At 43.0% G+C, this 22,214-nt stretch overlaps 1 protein-coding gene across 6 annotated transcripts in view; it reads right to left on the bottom strand.

The window, feature by feature from the left end:
- Positions 1-2,671: 2,671 nt before the first annotated feature.
- The window catches only part of LOC130361086 (WD repeat-containing protein 49-like), a 64,192-nt gene continuing 44,649 nt past the window's right edge, over positions 2,672-22,214 (bottom strand). For 2 of the 6 annotated variants that reach the window (XM_056563655.1, XM_056563659.1), the window contains exons 18-27: positions 17,411-17,467; positions 13,487-13,649; positions 13,218-13,307; positions 11,922-11,980; positions 11,330-11,471; positions 10,740-10,779; positions 10,550-10,638; positions 8,600-8,745; positions 4,868-4,950; positions 2,674-3,076 (exon numbers count right to left, since the gene is read on the bottom strand). In XM_056563655.1, coding sequence (XP_056419630.1) covers positions 2,914-3,076; positions 4,868-4,950; positions 8,600-8,745; positions 10,550-10,638; positions 10,740-10,779; positions 11,330-11,471; positions 11,922-11,980; positions 13,218-13,307; positions 13,487-13,649; positions 17,411-17,467 — 1,032 coding nt within the window. In that variant the 3' untranslated portion in view covers positions 2,674-2,913. Of the gene's footprint in view, positions 3,077-4,867; positions 4,951-8,599; positions 8,746-10,549; positions 10,639-10,739; positions 10,780-11,329; positions 11,472-11,921; positions 11,981-13,217; positions 13,308-13,486; positions 13,650-17,410; positions 17,468-22,214 lie in introns of those variants that run through there. The other 4 variants (XM_056563678.1, XM_056563664.1, XM_056563669.1 and 1 more) reach the window with 4 other exon arrangements.

Genomic DNA, 22,214 nt, shown 5'->3' with positions numbered 1-22,214 from the left:
ACAATTTGAAAAATACTTACATGCTGTACAATAGCTGGCCAATATTTGAATAATCTAGAAGAATTAAAAACAGCAGAAAAGTAGATAAGATGAGATATCAACTTTCCTGTACACCTGTTTTACATCTGAAAGATTAGAATATAATACAGTCAGTGTATAAGTAAAAAAAAAAGTGATACTTGTATGAAACCTACAAAGATCCAGTATTAATGTAACATACTGCGCTCCAGCCACAGACACCCGCATGCGAATCCTGGCCCGTCTCTTACCACTCCACTCCTGCAGCTGCTTCCTCTCAGCCACGGCACGCGCGTCACCGTCCCTTAGGGTGTGCGCGTGCCGAAGCTTTGAAATTTAAAGGGCCAGTGTGCCCATAATTAGTGAATTCGCCTGTTACCATGTTATAAGTTATTAGCACCTCCCACGCCCCCTGCCAGATCTTCAGTGCTTATTCCCTAAGAGAAAGCGTTCCCATTGCCTGTTTTGCCTACTCGTGTTTCCTGACCTTCCAGCTACGTTTTTTTACTCATAACCTTTGCCGCCTGCCTAGACCTTCTGCTATGTTGACTACACCTCTGCCTCATCCTCCGGTACCCTGCTTCGCCCAGTTATCAGTGTGGTCGAGCCGTGTCAGGGGTAGTGACCTGGGTGTTGCCTGCTGCAGCAAATCCATCCTGCTTTGCGGCGGGCTCTGGTGAAGACCAGCAGCACCTTAGACTCCGCTCCCCGATATGGTCCGAGTCATCAGCCACACAGGTAGAGGATCCACATCCAGTTTCATGACCGCTCGCATTCAGGTGCGTGACAATTAATCACATCCCCTTAATTGATTCCTTCCATAAAATCACTGTATGTCATTGGACCATAACTCCTAATAACGTACGTTCAGATATACCGGTAATTTGAATGGTTTGAATTCAGAGAGAATCTATCAGCTGTATCTGTTGCTAAGAGCCACAGACATCATTAGATACAGTAGCTGATAGCGTATAAAAGTAAACTGTACCTTTCCTGGAGCTGATGGTGGTTGCTAAATGTATAAAGACAGAGTCAAGCTGCTCAAGTAACTCTGGCACTACTTTCTCGCCATTACCTCCAAGCCGCTTCTTGACTGGTGTACAGAGTCCTGTAGCATTATCCCCACAGAAATATTCAGGGTCATGGTCAGTGTTCACATTGTACCAGTATTACTGTAACCACTCAGGACTGAGACAATGCAGGCAAGCAGCATGCATAGCACATCATCATTAATGCTAAGATATATATATATATATATATATATATATATATATATATATATATATATATATATATATATTTGTATTGTGCAAAATCCAAGCAAGTTCTGAAAAATGGCTTCTAGTAAGTAATGGTGGAATGCTACTGTATGTGTGCTGCCTGCCTGCTTGGTCTCAGTGCACACAGGTTGGCTCTATAACGTTTACACACAAGAGGAGGGGAGTCCGGGAGATACATAGGCACTGAATAGGAACCAGAAGTGTACCTATCACAAGGCGCGCCACCATTTCCTCTAATCCATCGCAGTGTTTGGTGCTGCTAGAGACAGACTTTACATGACAACAAACAGTGGACAGCAGGTTCAATGGAGTTTGAGACCCTCTAGTGGTGGCAGTTTGGATAGATTTTTCGGCATTAAGCATCATTTTAGGTAAATAAATTGATTTGCACTTTTGGCTATATTATGAGCACAAGTTAGTTGGAATGACAGTGACTGTTTATAGTGCACCTCCATTACATAGGAAAACAATTACAATGCCGGTGGAATAATTGTCTTTCTAAATACATTACAAAGCATTCTTCTTCTATACATTTATTGTCCTGTACTGTTGGATGTTTATATGTATTTACTAGGATATAAAGAGGGTCCTGCTCTGTCTTTTAGGCTCCTGTATACAAAACCAAGGTCATATTTATGTGTTAAAGCAGCATTTATTTACTTAGTAGTATCAGTATCATTATTTACGTACACTGAAGTGCAAAAGTGACTGTTAAAAAAAAAAAGAAAACATTGTTAACTGTAAAAACTATAAATAGGATGTAAACCAACATTATCCTGTTTTCACATTACATCTTGTTATAGCAGCATTAGACCAGAAGATACATAGGATACAAAGAGCATCAATTAACATTTTACTTCTCTAGAGTAATATACTCAACTTGGTAGTTATTAGTATTCACTTGTATACGGATGAAGAGTAGAAATATGGTCATAGACACTGGATAACTCAGCAAAAAAAAAAAAAAGGTCATCATACATAGAAGTTGAAAATCTAACATATTTGGCTACCTTAAAGGGGTACTCCGGTGGAAATGTTTTTTTTTGTTTTTTTAAATCAAGTGGTGCGAGAAAGTTAAACAGAATTAAAAATCTTAATCCTTCCAGTTCTTATCAGCTGCAGTATGCTCCACGGGAAGTTCTTTTCTTTTTGAATTTCTTTTCTGTCTGACTACAGTGCTCTCGGCTGACACTTCTGTCCATGTCAGGAACTGTCCAGAGCAGGAGCAAATGCCCATAGCAAACCTATCTTGCTCTGGACAGTTCCAGACATGGACAGAGGTGTCTGCAGAGAGAACTGTGGTCGTGACAGAAAAGAAATTCCAAAAGAAAAGAACTTCCTGTGGAGCATACAGCCGCTGACAAGTACTGGAAGGATTAAGATTTTTTCTACAGAAGTAATTTACAAATCTGTTTAACTTTCTGGCACCACTTGATTAAAAAAAAATGTTTCCCACTAGAATACTCTTTTAAGACCTGAAGATGAAGGTATTGTAAGTGACATTTACAGACAAGGGACCCAGAATTGTTATCATTAGTTCTCTTATAATAATCATAATATATAGATAGGCTTTTCTAAGCAGTAACAGTGCAGTGATCATCTAAGCATAACGAAGCTAGAAAGCCAGGTCATATGGGTCATTGAGCTCTGCTGCTGGGTTTGGCTTTTGAATGACAGCTGAAACTGACATTAAATCACATATTTGCAATGATTTGTAGGCGTTCAGTCTCCCACATGCTTGCTGGAGATCCACTTGTTTTGGACTCGCCATCTTTGTTCTGTTAAAAAGAAGCAGATTCAGGTAAAAAAAACTGAGCCATGAACATATGGTGCTTCCTGGTAAAATACAAGGTTAGTGCTTTCCTCTTATATTCAGATTAACCCCTGATTTTTGTAAATATTTGATAGATTTTCATGTGACAACACTGAATAAATTCTGCTATGGTGTAAAGTAGTGAGTGCACAGCCTGTATAACAGTGTTTAATGTTCTGCACCGAAACATGCAAAGGGGTTAATTTTCAATGTTTTTTTTAACACTGCCACTAGGGATTGACCAATTATCGGTATGGCCGATATTATCGGCCGATAATCACGATTTTGGGCATTATCGTTATCGGCAATTACCTTGCCGATAAGCCGATAATGCCCGGCCCCCCACACCGCCCGCACCGCGACCCCCCCCCCCCTGACCCGCCGCAGCGCGACCGCCCCCCCGACCCACCGCACCGCTTCACAACCATCACCGTAGTGCTGGGCGGTATACCGGTATGAACCGGATACCGTTTTTTTTTCTCCCACGGTATGGATTTTTGCCCATACCGCTATACCGGTCGGGCCCCTCCCCCACCCTCCGAGTCAATAAAAAAAATTAAACTGACCCGTAATGGGGGTGGTCCGGGCCATCCATCCTTCCTGTAGTGTCCGGCGGCATTCCGGGAGGAGGGTGAACCGGTCAGGGCTGCCTTCTTCTCCGGGGGTCCTCTTCTCCACTCTGGGCAGGCTCCGGCCTAGTAATGCAGCATAGACGCCGCTACGCCGTGACGTCAGGTGCGTCGCTGCGCACGGATGTCACTGCACAGCGGCGTCTATGCAGCGTTACTAGGCCGGAGCCTGCAGCAACTGGGAAGGTGAGTCAGGGTTCTGGGATGGACAGGGATCTGTATAATATACTATACCTACAGTAGGCCCTCCAGCTGTTGCAAAACTACAACTCCCAGCATGCCCGGACAGCCAACGGCTGTCCGGGCATGCTGGGAGTTGTAGTTTTGCAACAGCTGGAGGCAAACCTAGGTGTGGTGCAACGCGGTGGGGGGAGCAGTGGCGGTGATACGTCTCAGGACCCCCGGACAGGTAGGGGAGAGAAGCGGGTGGCGGCGGCGGTCTATGGCACCGCAAAAGCCACTGCAGTGCATTGATTTAAAGCGCCCGCTTTAAATCAATGATCTGCAGCGGTGTCGCGGGGGGGGATAAATAGCCGATAACTTATACCGGAATATCGGTATAAGTTATCGGCTATCGGCCCTAACCTCCACCGATTATCGGTATCGGCCCTAAAAAAACGATATCGGTCGATCCCTAACTGCCACTACAGTTTATATTATTTAGAGTACTTCAGACTCCGTTGTGCATTTGCATTATAAAGATGGTTAGTCCATTGAGTGTTCAAAACACATGGTAGGGCAGTGACAGATGATTTTTAACCTTATTTGGGTCACTTGATACATATTTTTACATAGTACTAATAAAAGTTAGGTTTTAGGGAAGTGATATTAAAGGGATTTTGTGCCTTTGTGTCCCAGGTTTTTGTGATATAATACTCATAATAACACAACACACAGCCATTAATGTCTAAACATTGGCGACAAAAGTGGCCAGTGATTGGCTGAGGGGCAGTGTAACACTCCGGGCGCCTTCTTCTGAGCTGAAGAGGAGTGCAGCCGGGGACTGGAGCGGGTCACCGGAGCCACCTCTGGAACGCAGGAGGTGAGTGACAGTTTGTTTTTTTAAACTGCTGTTACCTGCAGAGAAAACCCCTCCAACTGGATAACCCCTTTAATTGATACTTTACCTGTTTTTCGATTTGACAGCAATTCTTTCTTTCAGCTCATCTGCAATGTACTTATCATCTATTGTGATGGAAGAGGCTTCGACCTGGAACACAAGCACATATAATGGCATCTTCTGTTACCTGTTCCTCTTTGTCCTGCCTAGTCTCAACATTTCTATCTGCAGAATGATACAGTAAAATGAGCCATGCATTATGACTACTGGCTAATAGACTATCCAATTGAGTCACCAACATAGCAATAAGGTGGACTGAGTGCTATGACCATGTGACAATACCGATACCTTCAGATTTTAGTTACTGGCCAATCACCTTTCTGCTATTTTAGGAGGTGGTTTATAACTCCTTTATACTTGGTGTCAAGTTTTGTGCTAGACTGAAAGGGGGGAAGTGATTGCTTATATTTGGATGAAGTGAAGATGGTCTATTACTACAGGACTGGACTCCAGTGCTAAATATTTTCTACATCCCTACCCCCTATACATTGTTCCCATAGAAACCTATGGTATAATGACATGTTCTTTTCTATTATTTTGGAAAACATATGTAGTATGAACAGATTTTCAAATCTTACAAATACCAACATTTGCACTTTCAGGGTACATTACACATACAGGATCCTGCACAGATTTGATGCAGAGGATTTGTAGCTGCAGATTAGAAGCTGTGCTCAGTCATTTAGTTTACATTAAGATCTGCAGCAGAAAATCCTGCGCATCAAATCTGCCTACGTGTGAATACACCCAAAAGGCGTTCTCCGCCCCTAGACTAGACAGCTTATCCCCTATCCCCTATTTTCTCTTGGTTGACTATCCACGCCAGGATATAAGGTATATAACTATAGTATGAAAATTTGCTGTTAGAGACTTCACTAAATTGGCTTGAAGGGGTATGACTCCGCCCCCGTGTGATGTCACGCCCCGCCCCCTCAATGCAGGTCTATGGGAGGGGGCGTGACGGCCGTCACGCCCCCTCCCATAGACCTGCATTGAGGGGACGGGGCGTGACGTTACACGGGGGTGGAATCGTGACCCAGACCCTTCAGCGCTTCCGGACAAGAAACAGGTGGGTGCCGCATGGTATATTGCGGGGGTCCCCAGCGGCAAGACCCCCCACGATCAGACATCTTATCTTTGGATAGGGGATAGGATGTCTAGGGGTGGAGTACCCCTTTAACCAGCCCCTCTTCCGTGTAGGGAAGATATATGTCATACCTAACTCTTAAGCCATTGACAATGCAGAAAACATTTTGGTAAATGTATTCAATGTTGAATAAATCCCGAATAGGTGAGAACTAGAGGTGAAGCAGGTTGCCTTATATCCAGGCTTATGTGCAGGGAATCTGCAATGGTTACAAATCAGGATGTACAAGTACGTGTCCTTTAGGTCTAGAGTGGAAATTCTCCTTCCTTCAGGAATTGAAAGACTGAATGAATGGTTTTCATATGAAGCCTTTCCATTTTTGATGAACCCCCCACTTGCCTCCTGTCGATGTCGGGAACCCAACTTGTGGTTGGTAGAGGAGGCACCTCTACTACATCCTCATTGGATCTGAAAAGCTTATCACTGGGAGAATGGACTACATGCATGGAAGCCTTCTCTTTTTTGACTGCTAGAAATTTGTGTTATTTAAAGGAAGAACCTTATCAGAAAAAAGACTCCTCATGGGAAGAGTAACTCAGCTCCAAAAAAAGCCATTTAGGCTGGTAGGAACATTTTAAGGTGGACATTTGTCCCCCATGAGTTGAGCCCCCCAGATGTCTCCAATCCTCATAGTGACAGTACATGACGTATATATCCTCCTGATTAAGGATATATACTTTCCTGCTTGCTGTACTATGAGGAGGACTGCAGACATATACGGCTTATTGCACTACAGGCTAGTAGATACATAGTATATACAATATAACCAAAATTATGGCACAATATATTATATATTATTATAATTAGGGATCTATGATACCTATATATATATATAGTGTTGTTACATATGGCCCTACTATACACTCCTTATACTAAGAACAAATACAAAGGAATGGGATGGAGTAATAAGTGGATAAGAATATGACTTTATTAATAATTCATTACATATTAAAAACAAGAAAAGACATCATACAGAGGGAGAAAACAACTTGTGGTGGAGAAGAGGGCGTCACTCCAGAAAGTCCACAATGTAAACTATAGTATTAAATACATTTCATACGTTGTACTACTGCTCATTCTATTGCACAATCCCATAGAGGATATACCTCAACAACTATAAAGTGCCTGGAGACAGTATACATACCAATAAATAGAATCAAAAGTGCAAATGCAAGAGGGACCGCTGGAGAGATGCCCCCCCGTGGGGTGGCGTCTCTCCAGCGGTCCCTCTTGTATTTGTATTTGTTTTTAATATGTAATGAATTATTAATAAAGTCACATGTTTATCCACTTATTACTCCATCCCATTCCTTTGTATTTGTTCATAGTATATACAATGTATATGGCTGCACAATAGAGGGATTTTATGTTTTACTTCTTTTTTAAAGGGGTTATCCAGGAAAAAAACTTTTTAATATATATATCAACTGGCTCCAGAAAGTTAAACAGATTTGTAAATTACTTCTATTAAAAAATCTTAATCCTTTCAGTACTTTTGAGCTTCTGAAGTTAAGGTTGTTCTTTTCTGTCTAAGTGCTCTCTGATGACACGTGTCTCGGGAAACGCCCAGTTTAGAAGCAAATCCCCATAGCAAACCTCTTCTAAACTGGGCGTTTCCCGAGACGCGTGTCATCAGAGAGGATTTAGACAGAAAAGAACAACCTTAACTTCAGAAGCTCATAAGTACTGAAAGGATTAAGATTTTATAATAGAAGTAATTTACAAATCTGTTTAACTTTCTGGAGCCAGTTGATATATATAAAAAAGTTTTTTCCTGTATAACCCCTTTAATCTTGTCTAAAGAAAAAGGATTGACAAGAACTAGATACTGCAGGTGAAGTGATTTGGCTGACTGCCACTTAGTTTGTACTAAAGCTAAACTGTAGCAGAACCAAAAGTGGCTTTAGTAGAAGTAGATCAAAGGATTAGCTTTCCAAATAAATATCATAGGCACTGCAGAATCTCTGGATGGAATTTCAGACTATATTATAATGTAAGATGCCAAAAATTAATCCCTTGTACCGCTCTGCTGATTGAAAAAAAAAAATGTGTTTACACAAAAAAAATGTTGCATCACGAAGGCCTAAACAGATCTTAAAAAAAAATCTTAATCCTTCCTGTACTTATTAGCTGCTGAATACTACAGTGGAAATTATTTTCCGTTTGAAACACAGAGCTGTCTGTTGACATCATGAGCACAGTGCTCTCTGCCGATATCTCTGTCCTTTTTTAGGAACTGTCCAGGGTAAAAGGAAAACCCCATAGCAAACATATGCTGTTCTGGGCAGTTCCTAAAATGGACTGAGATGTCAGCAGAGAGCACTGTGCTCGTGATGTCAGCAGACAGCTCTGTGTTTCAAAAAGAAAAGAATTTCTGCTGCAGTATTCAGCAGCTAATAAGTACTGGAAGTATTAAGATTTTTTAATAGAAGTAATTTACAAATCTGTTTAACTTTCTGGCACCAGTTGATTTAAAAAAAAAAGTTTTTCACCGGAGTACCCCTTTGAGACTCTCTTCTATGTGCCAGTGTGAAAAGCCGGTTACATACAGCAGGTGTCACTCTGAGATGTCCATCTATATCCTGCACTGACCTCACAAATGTTGTCCATTTGTTTCTGTTCCTCCTCTGCAGCTTGGACACATTCACTTGCTTGTGATGGTTGGTTATTGTCACCGGGTTCTTCTTTCTTAGGTTCAATCTTGTTGAGGCACCAAGGTTTACTTTGCCCAAATGTTCCTAGGAATTCAAAGTGCTATCTAGTTTAGAAAATCTGCTGCAATATATCATACAATTTCCTGCCATATTTGAATCTAAAGTTGGTGCACATAATTCTCTGACATGACGACCAGTATGGCTGCACCTGTTCTCATTTGGAACAATGGTCATCACAACCAAATATAAAATGCCAATACCTGAAACATCAAATTAAACTTTGGCTACGTCACTTATTTTACTAATGTATGAGCAATTTCACATTTTACTACTTTAAGATGCATATTTCCAATCTGTATATACATTACAGTGGTCCCTCAACATACGATGGTAATGCGTTCCAAACGGACCATCGTTTGTTGAAACCATCGTATGTTGAGCGATCCGTGCAATGTAAAGTATAGGACAGTGGTCTACAACCTGCGGACCTCTAGATGTTACAAAACTACAACACCCAGAATGCCCGGACAGCCAACGGCTGTCTGGGCATGCTGGGAGATGTAGTTTTGCAACATCTGGAGGTCCGCAGTAGGGATCAACCAATTATCGGTATGGCCGATATTATCGGCCGATAATCAGGATTTTGGGCATTATCGGTATCGGCAATTACATTGCCAATAAGCCGATAATGCCCCGCCCCCCACAACGCCCCCACCGCACTGCGAACGCCCCCCCCCCCCCCGACCCGCCGCACCGCGTCGCACCCCCCACCGCACCGCCCCAGCCCCATTGCCTCCCCCATCCCCGGTTTTATAATTACCTGTTCCCGGGGCCCACGCTACTTCTTGCTCCTGCTGCGTCCTGCGTTACGCTGTGCACAATGACGAGTGACGTGACGTGCGTGATGTGACGTCACTGTCAGTGCGCACAGTGACAGCTCAGGAGGACGCCACCGGAGCCAGATGTAGAGTGGACCCTGGGAACAGGTAATTATAAAACCGGCGATGGGGGAGGCAATGGGGGCGGTGCGATGCGGCAGGTCGGGGGGGCTGTCGCGGTGCGGTGGGTCGGGGGGATTGGTCGCGCTGCGGCGGTGGGGGGAGCGGTGGCGGTGCAGGTCTCAGGACCCCCGGACAGGCAGGGGGAGAGAAGCGGGTGGCGGCGGTGGCCTATGGCACCGCAAAAGCCACTGCAGTTCATTGATTTAAAGCGCTCGTATTAAATCAATTATCTGCAGCGGTGTCGCTGGGGGATAAATAGCCGATAACTTATACCGGAATATCGGTATAAGTTATCGGCTATCGGCCCTAAACTCCACCGATTATCGGTATCGGCCCTAAAAAAAATTATATCGGTCGATCCCTAGTCCGCAGGTTGAAGACCACTGGTATTGGAGGTTACACTCACCTGTCCCCGCCGCTCCGGACCCGTCAACGCTGCCCTGAATGTCGCCCTACATCGCTGTCGCCGCGTCCCAGGGGTGTCCCCGACGCTCCGGCAAGGCCCCTGCTTCCCCGGCATCCTCGCTCTCCGTCACCGCCATCACGTCGCTATGCACGGCGCTCCTATTGGATGAAGGGACGGCGTGCACAGCGACGTGATGACGACGATGGAGAGCACTGACGATGCAGGGGATCCCGAAGAGGACGGGCCGGAGCCCCGAGGACAGGTGAGTGATAGTCAGCGGACCACACGGGGCATCGTAAACGGCTATCTGGTGGCAGCTGAAGCAGTCTGCGCTGCCTGATAGCCGTTTCTGCGATGGCCCGAAATACAAAAGCATCGTATGTTGATGCTGCCTCTGAGAGGCCATCGTATGTTGAAATGATCGTATGTTGGGGCCATCGTAGGTCGGGGGGTCACTGTATATACGGTCATTAAATATTACCTATATATTCCCCCTGTATAGTCCATAGCTTCACAGTGCAGTCCTGGGCTGTAGTAACAATCACCTTGTGCTTCTTCACAGGGATCACTCTGTAGAAATCACATAAATAAAGACACGCTTTAGGATGATTAAATATATACCATTGAAACTATATTCATTCAACCACAGGCAAATAAAGAAAAGTCCCTACCTTGTAATATCACTCATGTGTGCTCGCCAGCAGTGCAGTACTGTTGAGACAAATGTCAGCAAATGAATATAAGATTTTCATTATTAAAGGGGTACTCCGGTGGAAAACTTTTTTTTTTTAATCAACTGGTGCCAGAAAGTTAAACAGATTTGTAAATTACTTCTATTAAGAAAATCTTAATCCTTCCTGTACTTATTAGCTGCTTAATACTACAGAAGAAATTCTTTTCTTTTTGGAACACAGAGCTCTCTGTGCTGAATCACAAGCACAGTGCTCTCTGCTGACATCTCTGTCCATTTTAAGAACTGTCCAGAGTAGGAGAAAATCCCCATAGCAAACATATGTTGCTCTGGACAATTCCTAAAATGGACAGAGATGTCAGCAGAGAGCACTGTGTTCCAAAAAGAAAATAATTTTCTCTGTAGTATTCAGCAGCTAATAAGTACTGGAAGGATTAAGATTTTTTTAATAGAAGTAATTTACAAATCTGTTTAACTTTCTTGCACCAGTTGATTTAAAAAAAGTTTTCCACCAGACTACCCCTTTAATGTATACACCGACTTGAGATAAAATACCGTAAAGCCACTCACGGACAGGTGGCTGCCCCTCTGGTGCCCCCAGTGCATACTGGGATATATTCCAGACATAGATGTAGAATAACTGGTCAGCTGCACATAGAATGGAGTCGTCCTCACTGACAGCGATGGCATTTACCATACACTTGTACTGTGACTGCAATGACAAGATTAACAATGCAGGTTATGTTATTTAGAATTTAGGAATCACTGTACAGTATATACAATGAATCAGAATGAATACAGAAATGTATCAAGCTGAAAAAAATCCATGAAAATAATAAACTCTCAATAAACTATGGTGCTGTTCCCCATTCTCTTGCAAACTTCTAATGAACTTAGTATACACGCTGCTATTGTTACCATTATAGTGTCCCCGGCTCCAAGTGTTTTTGTCTACACTGCTTAGATAATAAGACATATCTGTATGTGATGGCATGATAAGCATGTGAACAGCTATCTTCAGTAATTGTTTGCCATTATTCTTATTATTTGATTCCAGACTGTATATACTGACTATAGTAATTATATATTACATATATGTATAAGGAGAAATCTATCTATGATAATAATAATGTAAACCAACCAAGTAAGGTAAGATACTCACACCTTCAAACCTTGCAAACATTTTGCCTCCACCAACAATATTCCAGAAAGTAATATAGCCTAAAAATAAGATAATAAATGTATTGTGAAAATCTAGGGTATAATAACTATATAGGCTTCTTTCATTCTACAAAATTCTCATTTTTTAAAGATCTGTACGTAGTTACGTCTGAAAATCAGCTGAAAACGGCCGTTACAAAATCCTATACAGTCGTTAGAAAATCCCATAGTCTATGCGATTTTTCTAATAGCCGTTTTAACCAGTTATAGCCCATTATTAACCTCTTCAGGATACCGGGCGTATGCATATGCCCTGCATCCCGAGTCCTTAAGGACGTGGGGCGTATGCATACGGCCGTGGGAATTCCGGTCCCCGCCGCTAGCCGGTTGGGGACCGGACCGTAATGCCTGCTGAAATCATTCAGCAGGCATCCCGGCACATCGCCGAGGGGGGTCCTGAGAACAAAGGCTGTCTGGGCATGCTGGGAGTTGTAGTTTTGCAACATCTGGAGGGTCACAGTTTGGAGACCACTGTTTCAGTGGTGCCCAAACCGTAGCCCTCCAGATGTTGCCAAACTACAACTCTCAGCATGCCTAGACTGCCCAGGCATGCTGGGAGTTTTAGTTCTGTAACATCTATTCCTTCAGATTTTGCAATTTTCATGACATTTTTGAAAATTGCTGCTCTACTTTGAAGCCCTCTAATTTTTTCAAAAAGTAAAAATATGTCCATTTTATGATGCCAACATAAAGTGGACATATTGTATTTGTGAATAAAAATAAAATGTATTTGGAATAACCATTTTCCTTACAAGTAGAGAGCTTCAAAGTTAGAAAAATTCAAAATTTTCAAAATTTTCATGAAATTTGGGGATTTTTCACCAAAAAAGGATGCAAGTAACGACAAAAATTTACCACCAAAATAAAGTAGAATATGTCACGAAAAAACACTCAGAATCCGAATATTCGGTAAAAGCGTTTTAGAGTTATTAATGCGTAAAGCGACGGTGGTCAGAATTGCGAAAAAGGGCTCAGTCCTTAGGGGGGGAAAGGGCTGTGTCCTTAAGGGGTTAATAACGGGCTATAATGGGTTAAAACGGCTATTAGAAAAATCCCATTGACTATAATGGGATTTTCTAACGGCCATATAGAATTTTGGAACTGCCGTTTTCAGCTGATTTTCAGATGGAACTTCATATCGACCTTTAAAAACAGAGAATTTTGGAGTGTGAAAGGGGCCATATATGAGTCTAGCACGCATAGTTAATCTTGCTAATGTGGCAAAGCCACAACCTACCTTTAGATCCACTGGTTATCAAAACTGCAGAGTCTTTTTTCCTATCACATCTCGTGGAAAGAAAAACAGCTTTGTGTATGACTAAATTACCTAAAAAGCGGCAAAGAAACGTACTTTAATAATAAATAAATAAAATGTATGAAAATCTACTGTGTATACTGATAAATCACTATGATAAATATATGTAGAAATTATCTTATTACTAGTATAGGAAAGAAAAAAGTAGGTAAAGAGGCCCGAAGCATCATTGTCTTCTGCTATGGAGATACCTATTTCAGCATCCAATTCTTCTCTATTAAAAGGGGAAAAATGGCAGAGGGGATCCCCAGCTTCAAGGTTCCACACAAAAACTTCACCAGTACAACTCGATATAGCAGCAATATTAGAGGAAGAGGAAGCCAGACCAAATTTGTTTTCTCCATGTTCATTTTTCTTGATAAAAAAGCAAAAAAAAAGCATGTGGATATATCTTTATTCAGTAACACAGTAGCGGTAATATAATCGTGATCGACTGGTGGACTGGTGAAATTAGAGACTAGTCGATTGTTATGTTAGAATACCATTCTATTCTCTTCCCGATTTCAACAGAGAAGTAAATAAATATTCTGGGGGGAATTTTCTGTTTATACGTCAGCCTCAAACAGTACTTGTCACCAAATAAAACTTTTAATATAGTGTTCCTTGTGTAATTAGTAGACTGGTAGAGAGTAAGAAAAATCCGAGCTTCTAGGCGCTGGTCCAATTGGTGTAAAATAGTTAGGACACAAGGTTCATGTCCTAAAATATGGTTTATTAGCACTACAGCAACGCGTTTCTGGTCCGTAACGGACCCTTCATCAGGCAAGGCGCATACACATAGACAGCAAGACTAACAATAAATATCCTCATGGTGTCCTTGTAAAGGTCACTTCAATTAGGTAATTCACAAAACTTCTTATGCATGTAGCTGCATTTAAAATAGGCAAACTATACATAAACTTACAGACATGTTAAAAAAATGTATGTCATTCGTAGTGTGTACCCTATTAGGTAATGCAGAAACATTGGTTATGTGGTATTTTGTGGTATTACAGTAATGTAACTGATTCGGGCAGTGTATCTGTGAAGATTGTCTAACCATATTTTAGGACGTGAACCTTGTGTCCTATTTTACACCAATTGGACCAGTGCCTAGAAGCTCGGATTTTTCTTACCCTCTACCAGTCTCCATTTACCAGACTAGCAGCGCTAACACCGGATGAGCCACGGCTGCAGGTCCAGAGCTACCATTGCTATTACTAGATGTCTTCTGAGCTGTTGTGCTCTGAGCGCAACCCTATTTGGTGAGTGTATCTCCACTTATCATATGTATTGTGAATTTTGACATAATTCACTAGGGGCACGTATCCCTTTTTCTTTTTTCCTGTGCCTTGTGTTATTAGTAGACACTTTCCCATTCACTTGCTTTTAATAGAAAAAACGGCCACTAGTTGGCTCTGTTCTGTTCCCTGAAACAATTAATACAGTGAGTTTGGTCTCCTCCCAAGAAGTGTTTCTCTGCACTAAGCTTTATTGACAGCTGCACAGAGCGTCACTGAAATCTGTAAAGAGCCTCACTGAAACATGCATAGAAATTCACTGAAAGCTGCACAGAGCTTGAGGTCTTCTATTCATCAAAGCACTGCAATGATGTGAGGGCGGAAGTGGTCCCCCAGCAGGCTTCAGTGATGTCATGCCTGCTGGGAAACGCCCACTTTCACCTGCTGGGAGATTGCACTATGTGAGAAAGAATAAAGGTAAGATACACAGCCTTTTTAAAGCTCTGAATTTTTTTTTAAGGGCTGGAGAGGTGTTAGGAGTAGTTAGGGAACATAGCCAGAGTTAGTTTAGTAAAGTTTATTTGGTAACTGGTACTTTTTAAGAAAACCTCTTCCAGTATACAGTCTCACTGTATTTATCAAGAGGTGCATGCCTCTTGTTAAATCAAGGTGCCTCAAAGCTGCCCACGTGGCAGCCTCGGAAATCTATGCCACCTCAAAGCCAGTGTAGATTTCTACTACAATTTACACCTACTAGCACTCTCCCACTTGGGTAGCACAGAGCATTAAAAAGCCCCAACTTTTTTGACCAAATCTTGGGTCGGCACACAAATTTAGAACTTTTAAACACTCTACACCAGGTGCAGACTTAAAGAGTACCTGTCGTCAAACCATATTTTCTAAACTAACTCAGATTATATTCCCTAACTACTCCTAACAGCCCTTCTGCTCTTAAAAATCTTTTCCTAGCTTTACAAATCTCTATATCATACCTTTGCCCTTGCTCACATTGTGTAAGCTCCTGGTAGGAGAAAGTGGGCGTTCTCCAGCAGGTGCCTTGCCATGTCCCACACACACTTCCTGAGTTTGGTCTCCTGTCAGGCACAGACCAAACTAACTGTTTGATTTGTGGCAGGGAAAAAAACAGAGCCACCTACTGGCCATTTTTTCAATCACATTAAAAACATATCAAGGTTGAGAATTTTACCAGCAAGTAAATAAAGTAAAGTTTTTTTATAATTACATAAGGAACAATATATTAAAAGTTTAGTCTGGTGACAGGTACTCTTTAAAAAAATTCCCCACTCTAAGTTTACAGTGTGCCTTTAACCACCCTTTGTGGCTAGTAGATATATTTTCATATAGTCTTTGATGGCTAATGTACATGTTATAGCAAGGTAAAGAAGATAAGCAAAATGCTCAGGCATGAAGACGTCATGGCTGTTGAGTAGGGTTGCCACCTTTCTTGCAAAAAAATACCGGCCATGCTCATGTGCATAATAATTATATATGTGTGACATCACAGTAATTGATAAAAGAGATGCAGTACATATGCAGGGGAAATTATGTCCTCTTCTGATCTCTATGACTTTTTTATTTCTCTGTATACCGGTGCTGTATGACGACTTATATTTTGTGCTGTGATCAGTAGTTTTTAACGATACTATTTTTGTTTTGATGTGACTTTTCTATTGAATTTGTTAGTTGAAGTTAGTTACTATCTACAGCTCCCAGCATGCCCTGATACAACCTATGGTTCTGCAGCTGCCCCAAACCAAAACTACAACTCCCAGCATGTTGCACTATATCGTAGTATAGTATAGGTTATGGTGCAACATGCTGGGAGTTGTAGTTTTGGGTCAGCTGCGGAGCCATAGGCTGTGTCAAGGAATACTGGGCGGTGCTGTATATACAGTAGTAAGATGTATATAGGAGAGGTGGAACTGCATATAGTAAAATGTATACAGGATAACTGGCATTGTATATATAGTGGGATATATAATATTGAAGTGCAGTTATAACATATAGATATTGGCGTGCAGTCCAGTCATGGGCTGTATGAATCATTATGCATAATACAAATTTACTGTACACTGCCATATACAGCCCACATAATACCACTACCCAGTACCTGAATAATATGTATAAGCCAAATAACACTGAAATTTCTCATTATACTGCCATAAATAGGTGCCCCTCAATATCCCTGCTAATAATGGCTACTATTAGTTTTATGGGGGCCTCTGGGGCAACTGTAAAATGGGCGTACATTCCATAGGGCCCACACAGAGAGGGAATATGGGGTTAAAACCTTCCATATTATACTTTCTCCTACACTGTCTGCCATCTGCTGATGAAAGGAGAACATTACAGACAGACAGCACTCCAATCTTGTATAAAAAGGCATTTGTACAATTTTTTTGCAAATATAGCTTGAGCCCCTTATTGTAGTAGTGTCCTCTGTGTTACATATGTCCCATTTGGGGTTAACTGGTAGAATTTATTTGGGTTCCACAAAAATAGATCCCATGCTGAACAAGTCTGGCAACTCATGCTGTAACATCATTTAGGGTATCACTGACATCACTGTCTAATAAGGGTGACATTATACATCCCAGAATACTGCTTTATTTTACTAAAATCTTATCCAAATGTAGAATAAAGAATCTGCACGGGATTCAGGCTATGCTTGCTAACTATTAGATCCCCCCAGCAAAAATCAGATTTTCCCAATAGATTGCATCCTATTCAATGCATAGCGTAACTCCTGCAGCAAACGTGGTAAAATGCATGACCTATTCCGTCATGTATGTGTTGCAGATCCGCTACAGAAAATATTCACCATGTCTAGCCTTTTCACCAACTTCACCTTTTGTAAAGAAAAATACAACTCACCATATCATTGTTCCAGGTAAATTGTGGCATTACATGTTCCGATATTACAGCCTCCTGCTTTAAGGTAAAAAAAAACCAAATAAAATCTGTAAAAGAAAATAGAGCTAAAAACTCTTATATGTATCTAAAGAGACTGTCTATTTAGCATAAATGTTGTGACTTCTTGAAGGGGAACTAAAACCACTTTACAATTCTTATAAAATTTCATTTTATAAAAATACTAGCAGAGTACCCGGCGTTGCCCGGTTTTTCCTTCCTAATTCTTGTTGGGGAGGAAAATAAACAAAGGAGGAAGCTTTTGACTTCATATCCCATCCTCATATATTGTTGTCATATCCCAACCCCATATCCCGTCCTCCTATCCCGACCTCATATCCCGACCTCCTATCCCGTCCTCCTATCCTGACCTCCTATCCTGACCTCCTATCCCATCCTCATATCCCGTCCTCCTATCCCGTCCTCCTACCTCGACCTCCTATCTCGACCTCCTATCCCGACCTCCTATCCCGACCTCCTATCCCGACCTCCTATCCCGACCTCCTATCCCGTCCTCCTATCTCGACCTCCTATCCCGACCTCCTATCTCGACCTCTTATCCAGTCCATCTATCCCAACCTCCTATCTCGACCTCCTATCCCGATTTCCTATCCCGTCCTCCAATCTCGACCTCCTATCCCGACCTCCTATACTGACCTCCTATCCTGTCCTCCTATCCCGTCCTCCTATCCCGACCCGTAATATGTGTACCAGGTATTGAAAGATCTCCAGCCGTATGGAAGTTATGTGGGAACATACATTTCCCATTGATTTGCATGGAACTTTAAACAAAAACCCCGACCCTCACAAAATTGGGTAGTTAAGGGTTAAATTAACTATCCTATATTTTAAGTGGACATATAAGTAACATGTGACCAAGTATTATTGAAATATCTCCAGCCGTTTGGAAGTTATGCAGTAACATATATTTCCCATTGACTTGTATGGGACTTTAAACATAAACCCCGCCCCTGGCAAATGGGGATGAGTAAGGGTTAAATGACCTATCCTATGTTTGTTGTTGACATATAAGTAACATGTGTGCCAAGTTTCATGTTAATATCTTTAGCCGTTTGGACGTTTTTGTGGAACATACATATATACACACACACACACACATTTTATATATATAGATAGGGGGGGCTTTATCAAGGCCTGTGCGCTTCTAAACATGTGAACACTGTGGGGGAAGACATAATTTATGGGCTACTCTCCATGCAGGGAATTTTGATGTGTGTGTGACAAATATATAAAATGTTGCACGGCAAAAAAATACCTCAGCATGGTGCCAGTTTAGATGCCATTGTAAGGCTGGTGGAAGTTAGTCTGAGTTTGTGTGTAAAAGAAGTTTAACCTCTTAAGGACCCAGGACGTACGGGGACGTCCCCGCACCCTGGGCTTTAGGGACCCAGGACGTCCCCGTAAGTCATGGCGTTTTCCGGTCCCTGCCGCTCGCCGGGCAGAGATCGGAACCGGGTGCCTGCTGAAATCCTTCAGCAGGCATCCAGGGCAAACGCCGAGGGGGGCCATGTAGGCCCCCCATGTCGGCGATCGCCGCAAATCGCAAGGGAAATCGCCCTTGCGATCTGCGGCGATACCGGGCTGATCGGGTCTCTGGGACCCGTCCGCCCGGTAATTTCGCATGATCCCGGCTGTCACAGACAGCCAGGACCATGCTAAAGCATAGGAGCGAGGTGGCAAGCCTGCCACCTCCTCCGATCCCCTGCGATCTGTCGGTTAGTTAACCGACCAATCGCAAGGGGGGCGGTTACTTCCTCCCGCCCTGCCCGGCCCCTTGAAGTCCGGAGAGGACAGGAGGAAGACCGGAGGATGCGGCGGGGGACGGGGGAGTGCTGGGGACCGGCCCCGGTACTTACCTCGTCCCTGAAGACCCGGATCCAGACGATGAAGACGGCGGCGGCGGCGACAGGTGAGTAGATCTTCAGCCGCGGTCGGGCCCTTTACAGCAATGCATGTCGCCGTAAAGCGACATGCATTGCTGTATTGGGACCCTGTATACTACAACTCCCAGCATGCCCAGACAGCCCTTGGCGTCTGGGCATGCTGGGAGTTGCAGTTTTGCAACTTCTGGAGGTCCACAGTTTTTGGACCACTGTGCCCTTCCAGATGTTGCAAAACTACACATCCTCAGCATGCCCTTACTGTCCAGGCATGCTGGGAGTTGTAGTTCTGTAACATCTGGCCCTTCAGATGTTGCAGAACTACAACTCCCAGCATGCCTGGACAGTTTTGGCATACTGGGAGTTGTAGTTTTGCAACATCTGGAAGGGCACAGATTGGGAACCACTGTATTAGTGGTCTGCAAACTGTAGTCCTCCAGATGTTGCAAAACTACAACTCCAAGCATGCTGGGAGTTGTAATTCGGCAACATCTGGCTCTAAAGATGTTGCCGAACTACTACTCCCAGCATGCCTGAGAATGTTTGGGAGTTGTGGTTTTGCAACAGCTGGAGGCACACTGGTTGGGAAACATTATTTCCTAACTCAGTGTTTCCCAACCCGTGTACCTCCAGCTGTTGCAAAACTATAACTACCAGCATGCACTGAGACTGTGCATGCTGGGAGTTGTAGTTTTGCAACAGCTGGAGGTCCCCCCCCCCCCCCCCCCTGTGAATGTACAGGGTACATTCACATGAACAGGGGGTTTACAGTGAGTATCAGGCTGCAAGTTTGCGATGCAGCAAATTTTGTGCGGCAGCTCAAACTCGCAGCGGGAAACTCGCTGTAACCCCCCGTCCGTGTGACTGTACCCTAAAAACACTACACTACACTACACTAACACAAAATAAAATAAAAAGTAAAAAAACACTACATTTACACATACCCCTACACAGCCCCCCTCCCTCCCCAATAAAAATGAAAACGTCTGGTACGCCACTCTTTCCAAAATGGAGCCTCCAGCTGTTGCAAAACAACAACTCCCAGTATTGCCGGACAGCCGTTGACTGTCCAGGCATGCTGGGAGTTTTGCAACAGCTGGAGGCACCCTGTTTGGGAATCACTGGCGTAGACAATGTCCACCCCTATGCAAATCCCTAATTCAGGCCTCAAATGCGCATGGTGCTCTCAATTCGGAGCCCTGTCGTATTTCAAGGCAACAGTTTAGGGTCACATATGGGGTATCGCCGTACTCCGGAGAAATTGCCTAACAAATCTTGGGGGTCTTTTTCTCCTTTCACCCCTTATGAAAAGGTGAAGTTGGGGTCTACACCAGCATGTTAGTGTAAAAAAATAAACTTTATACACTAACATGCTGGTGTTGCCCTATACTTTTCATTTTGACAAGAGGTGTAAAGGGGAAAAAAGCCCCCCAAAATTTGTAACGCAATTTCTCCCGAGTACGGAGATACCCCATATGTGGGCGCAAAGTGCTCTGGGGGCGCACAACAAGGCCCAGAAGGGAGAGTGCGCCATGTACATTTGAGGTGATTTGCACAGGGGTGACTGATTGTTACAGCGGTTTTGACAAACGCAAAAAAAACAAAACCCCACATGTGACCCCATTTCGGAAACTACACCCCTCACGGAATGTAATGAGGGGTGCAGTGAGAATTTACATCCCACTGGTGTCTGACAGAGCTTTGGAACAGTGGGCTGTGCAAATAAAAAAAATTGTAAAGCCCACTGTTCCAAAGATCTGACAGACACCAGAGGGGGGTAAATGCTCACTGTACCCCTTGTTTTGTTCCTCAAGGGGTCTAGTTTCCAAAATGGTATGCCATGTGGGGGTTATTTTGCTGTCCTGGCACCATATGGGCTTCCTAAATGCGACATGCCCCTCGAGCAAAATTTGCTCTCAAAAAGCCAAATATGACTCCTTCTCTTCTGAGCATTGTAGTTCGCCCGTAATGCACTTCAGGTCAACTTATGGGGTACCTCCATACTCAGAAGAGATGTGGTTACAAATTTTGGTGGGTATTTTCTGCTATTAACCCTTGCAAAAATGTGAAATTTGGGGGGGAAACACACCTTTTAGTGAATTTTTTTTTTCTTTTTTTTACGCATGCAAAAGTCGTGAAACCCCTGTGGGGTATTAAGGCTCACTTTAAATCTTGTTACGTTCCACAAGGGGTCTAGTTTCCAAAATGGTATGCCATGTGTTTTTTTTTTTTGCTGTCCTGGCACCATAGGGGCTTCCTACATGCGGCATGCCCCCGAGCAAAATTTGCTCTCAAAAAGCCAAATATGACTCCTTCTCTTCTGAGCATCGTAGTTCACCCATAGTACACTTCATGTCAACTTATGGGGTACCGCCATACTCAGAAGAGATGGGGTTACAATGTTTGGGGGGTATTTTCTGCTATTAACCCTTGCAAAAATGCGAAATTTGTGGGGAAACACACATTTTAGTGAAATTTTATTTTTATTTTTTTACATATGCAAAAGTCGTGAAACCCCTGTGGGGTATTAAGGCTCACTTTATTCCTTGTTACGTACCTCAAGGGGTCTAGTTTCCAAAATGGTATGCCATGTGGGGGATTTTTGCTGTTCTGGCACCATAGGGGCTTCCTAAATGCAACATGCCCCCCAAAAACCATTTAAAAAAAACGTACTCTCCAAAATCCCCTTGTCGCTCCTTCGCTTCTGAGCCCTCTACTGTGCCCGCCGAACTATTTACATAGACATATGAGGTATGTGCTTACTCGAGAGAAATTGGGCTACAAATATAAGTATACATTTTCTCCTTTTACTCCTTGTAAAAATTCAAATATTGGGTCTACAAGAACATGCGAGTGTAAAAAATGGA

This window comes from Hyla sarda, chromosome 1 (assembly GCF_029499605.1).
Source record: "Hyla sarda isolate aHylSar1 chromosome 1, aHylSar1.hap1, whole genome shotgun sequence".
NCBI lineage: Eukaryota > Metazoa > Chordata > Amphibia > Anura > Hylidae > Hyla > Hyla sarda.
The sequence above is the reverse complement of the archived record's forward strand: the minus strand, read 5'-3'. Positions and strand labels throughout refer to the sequence as shown.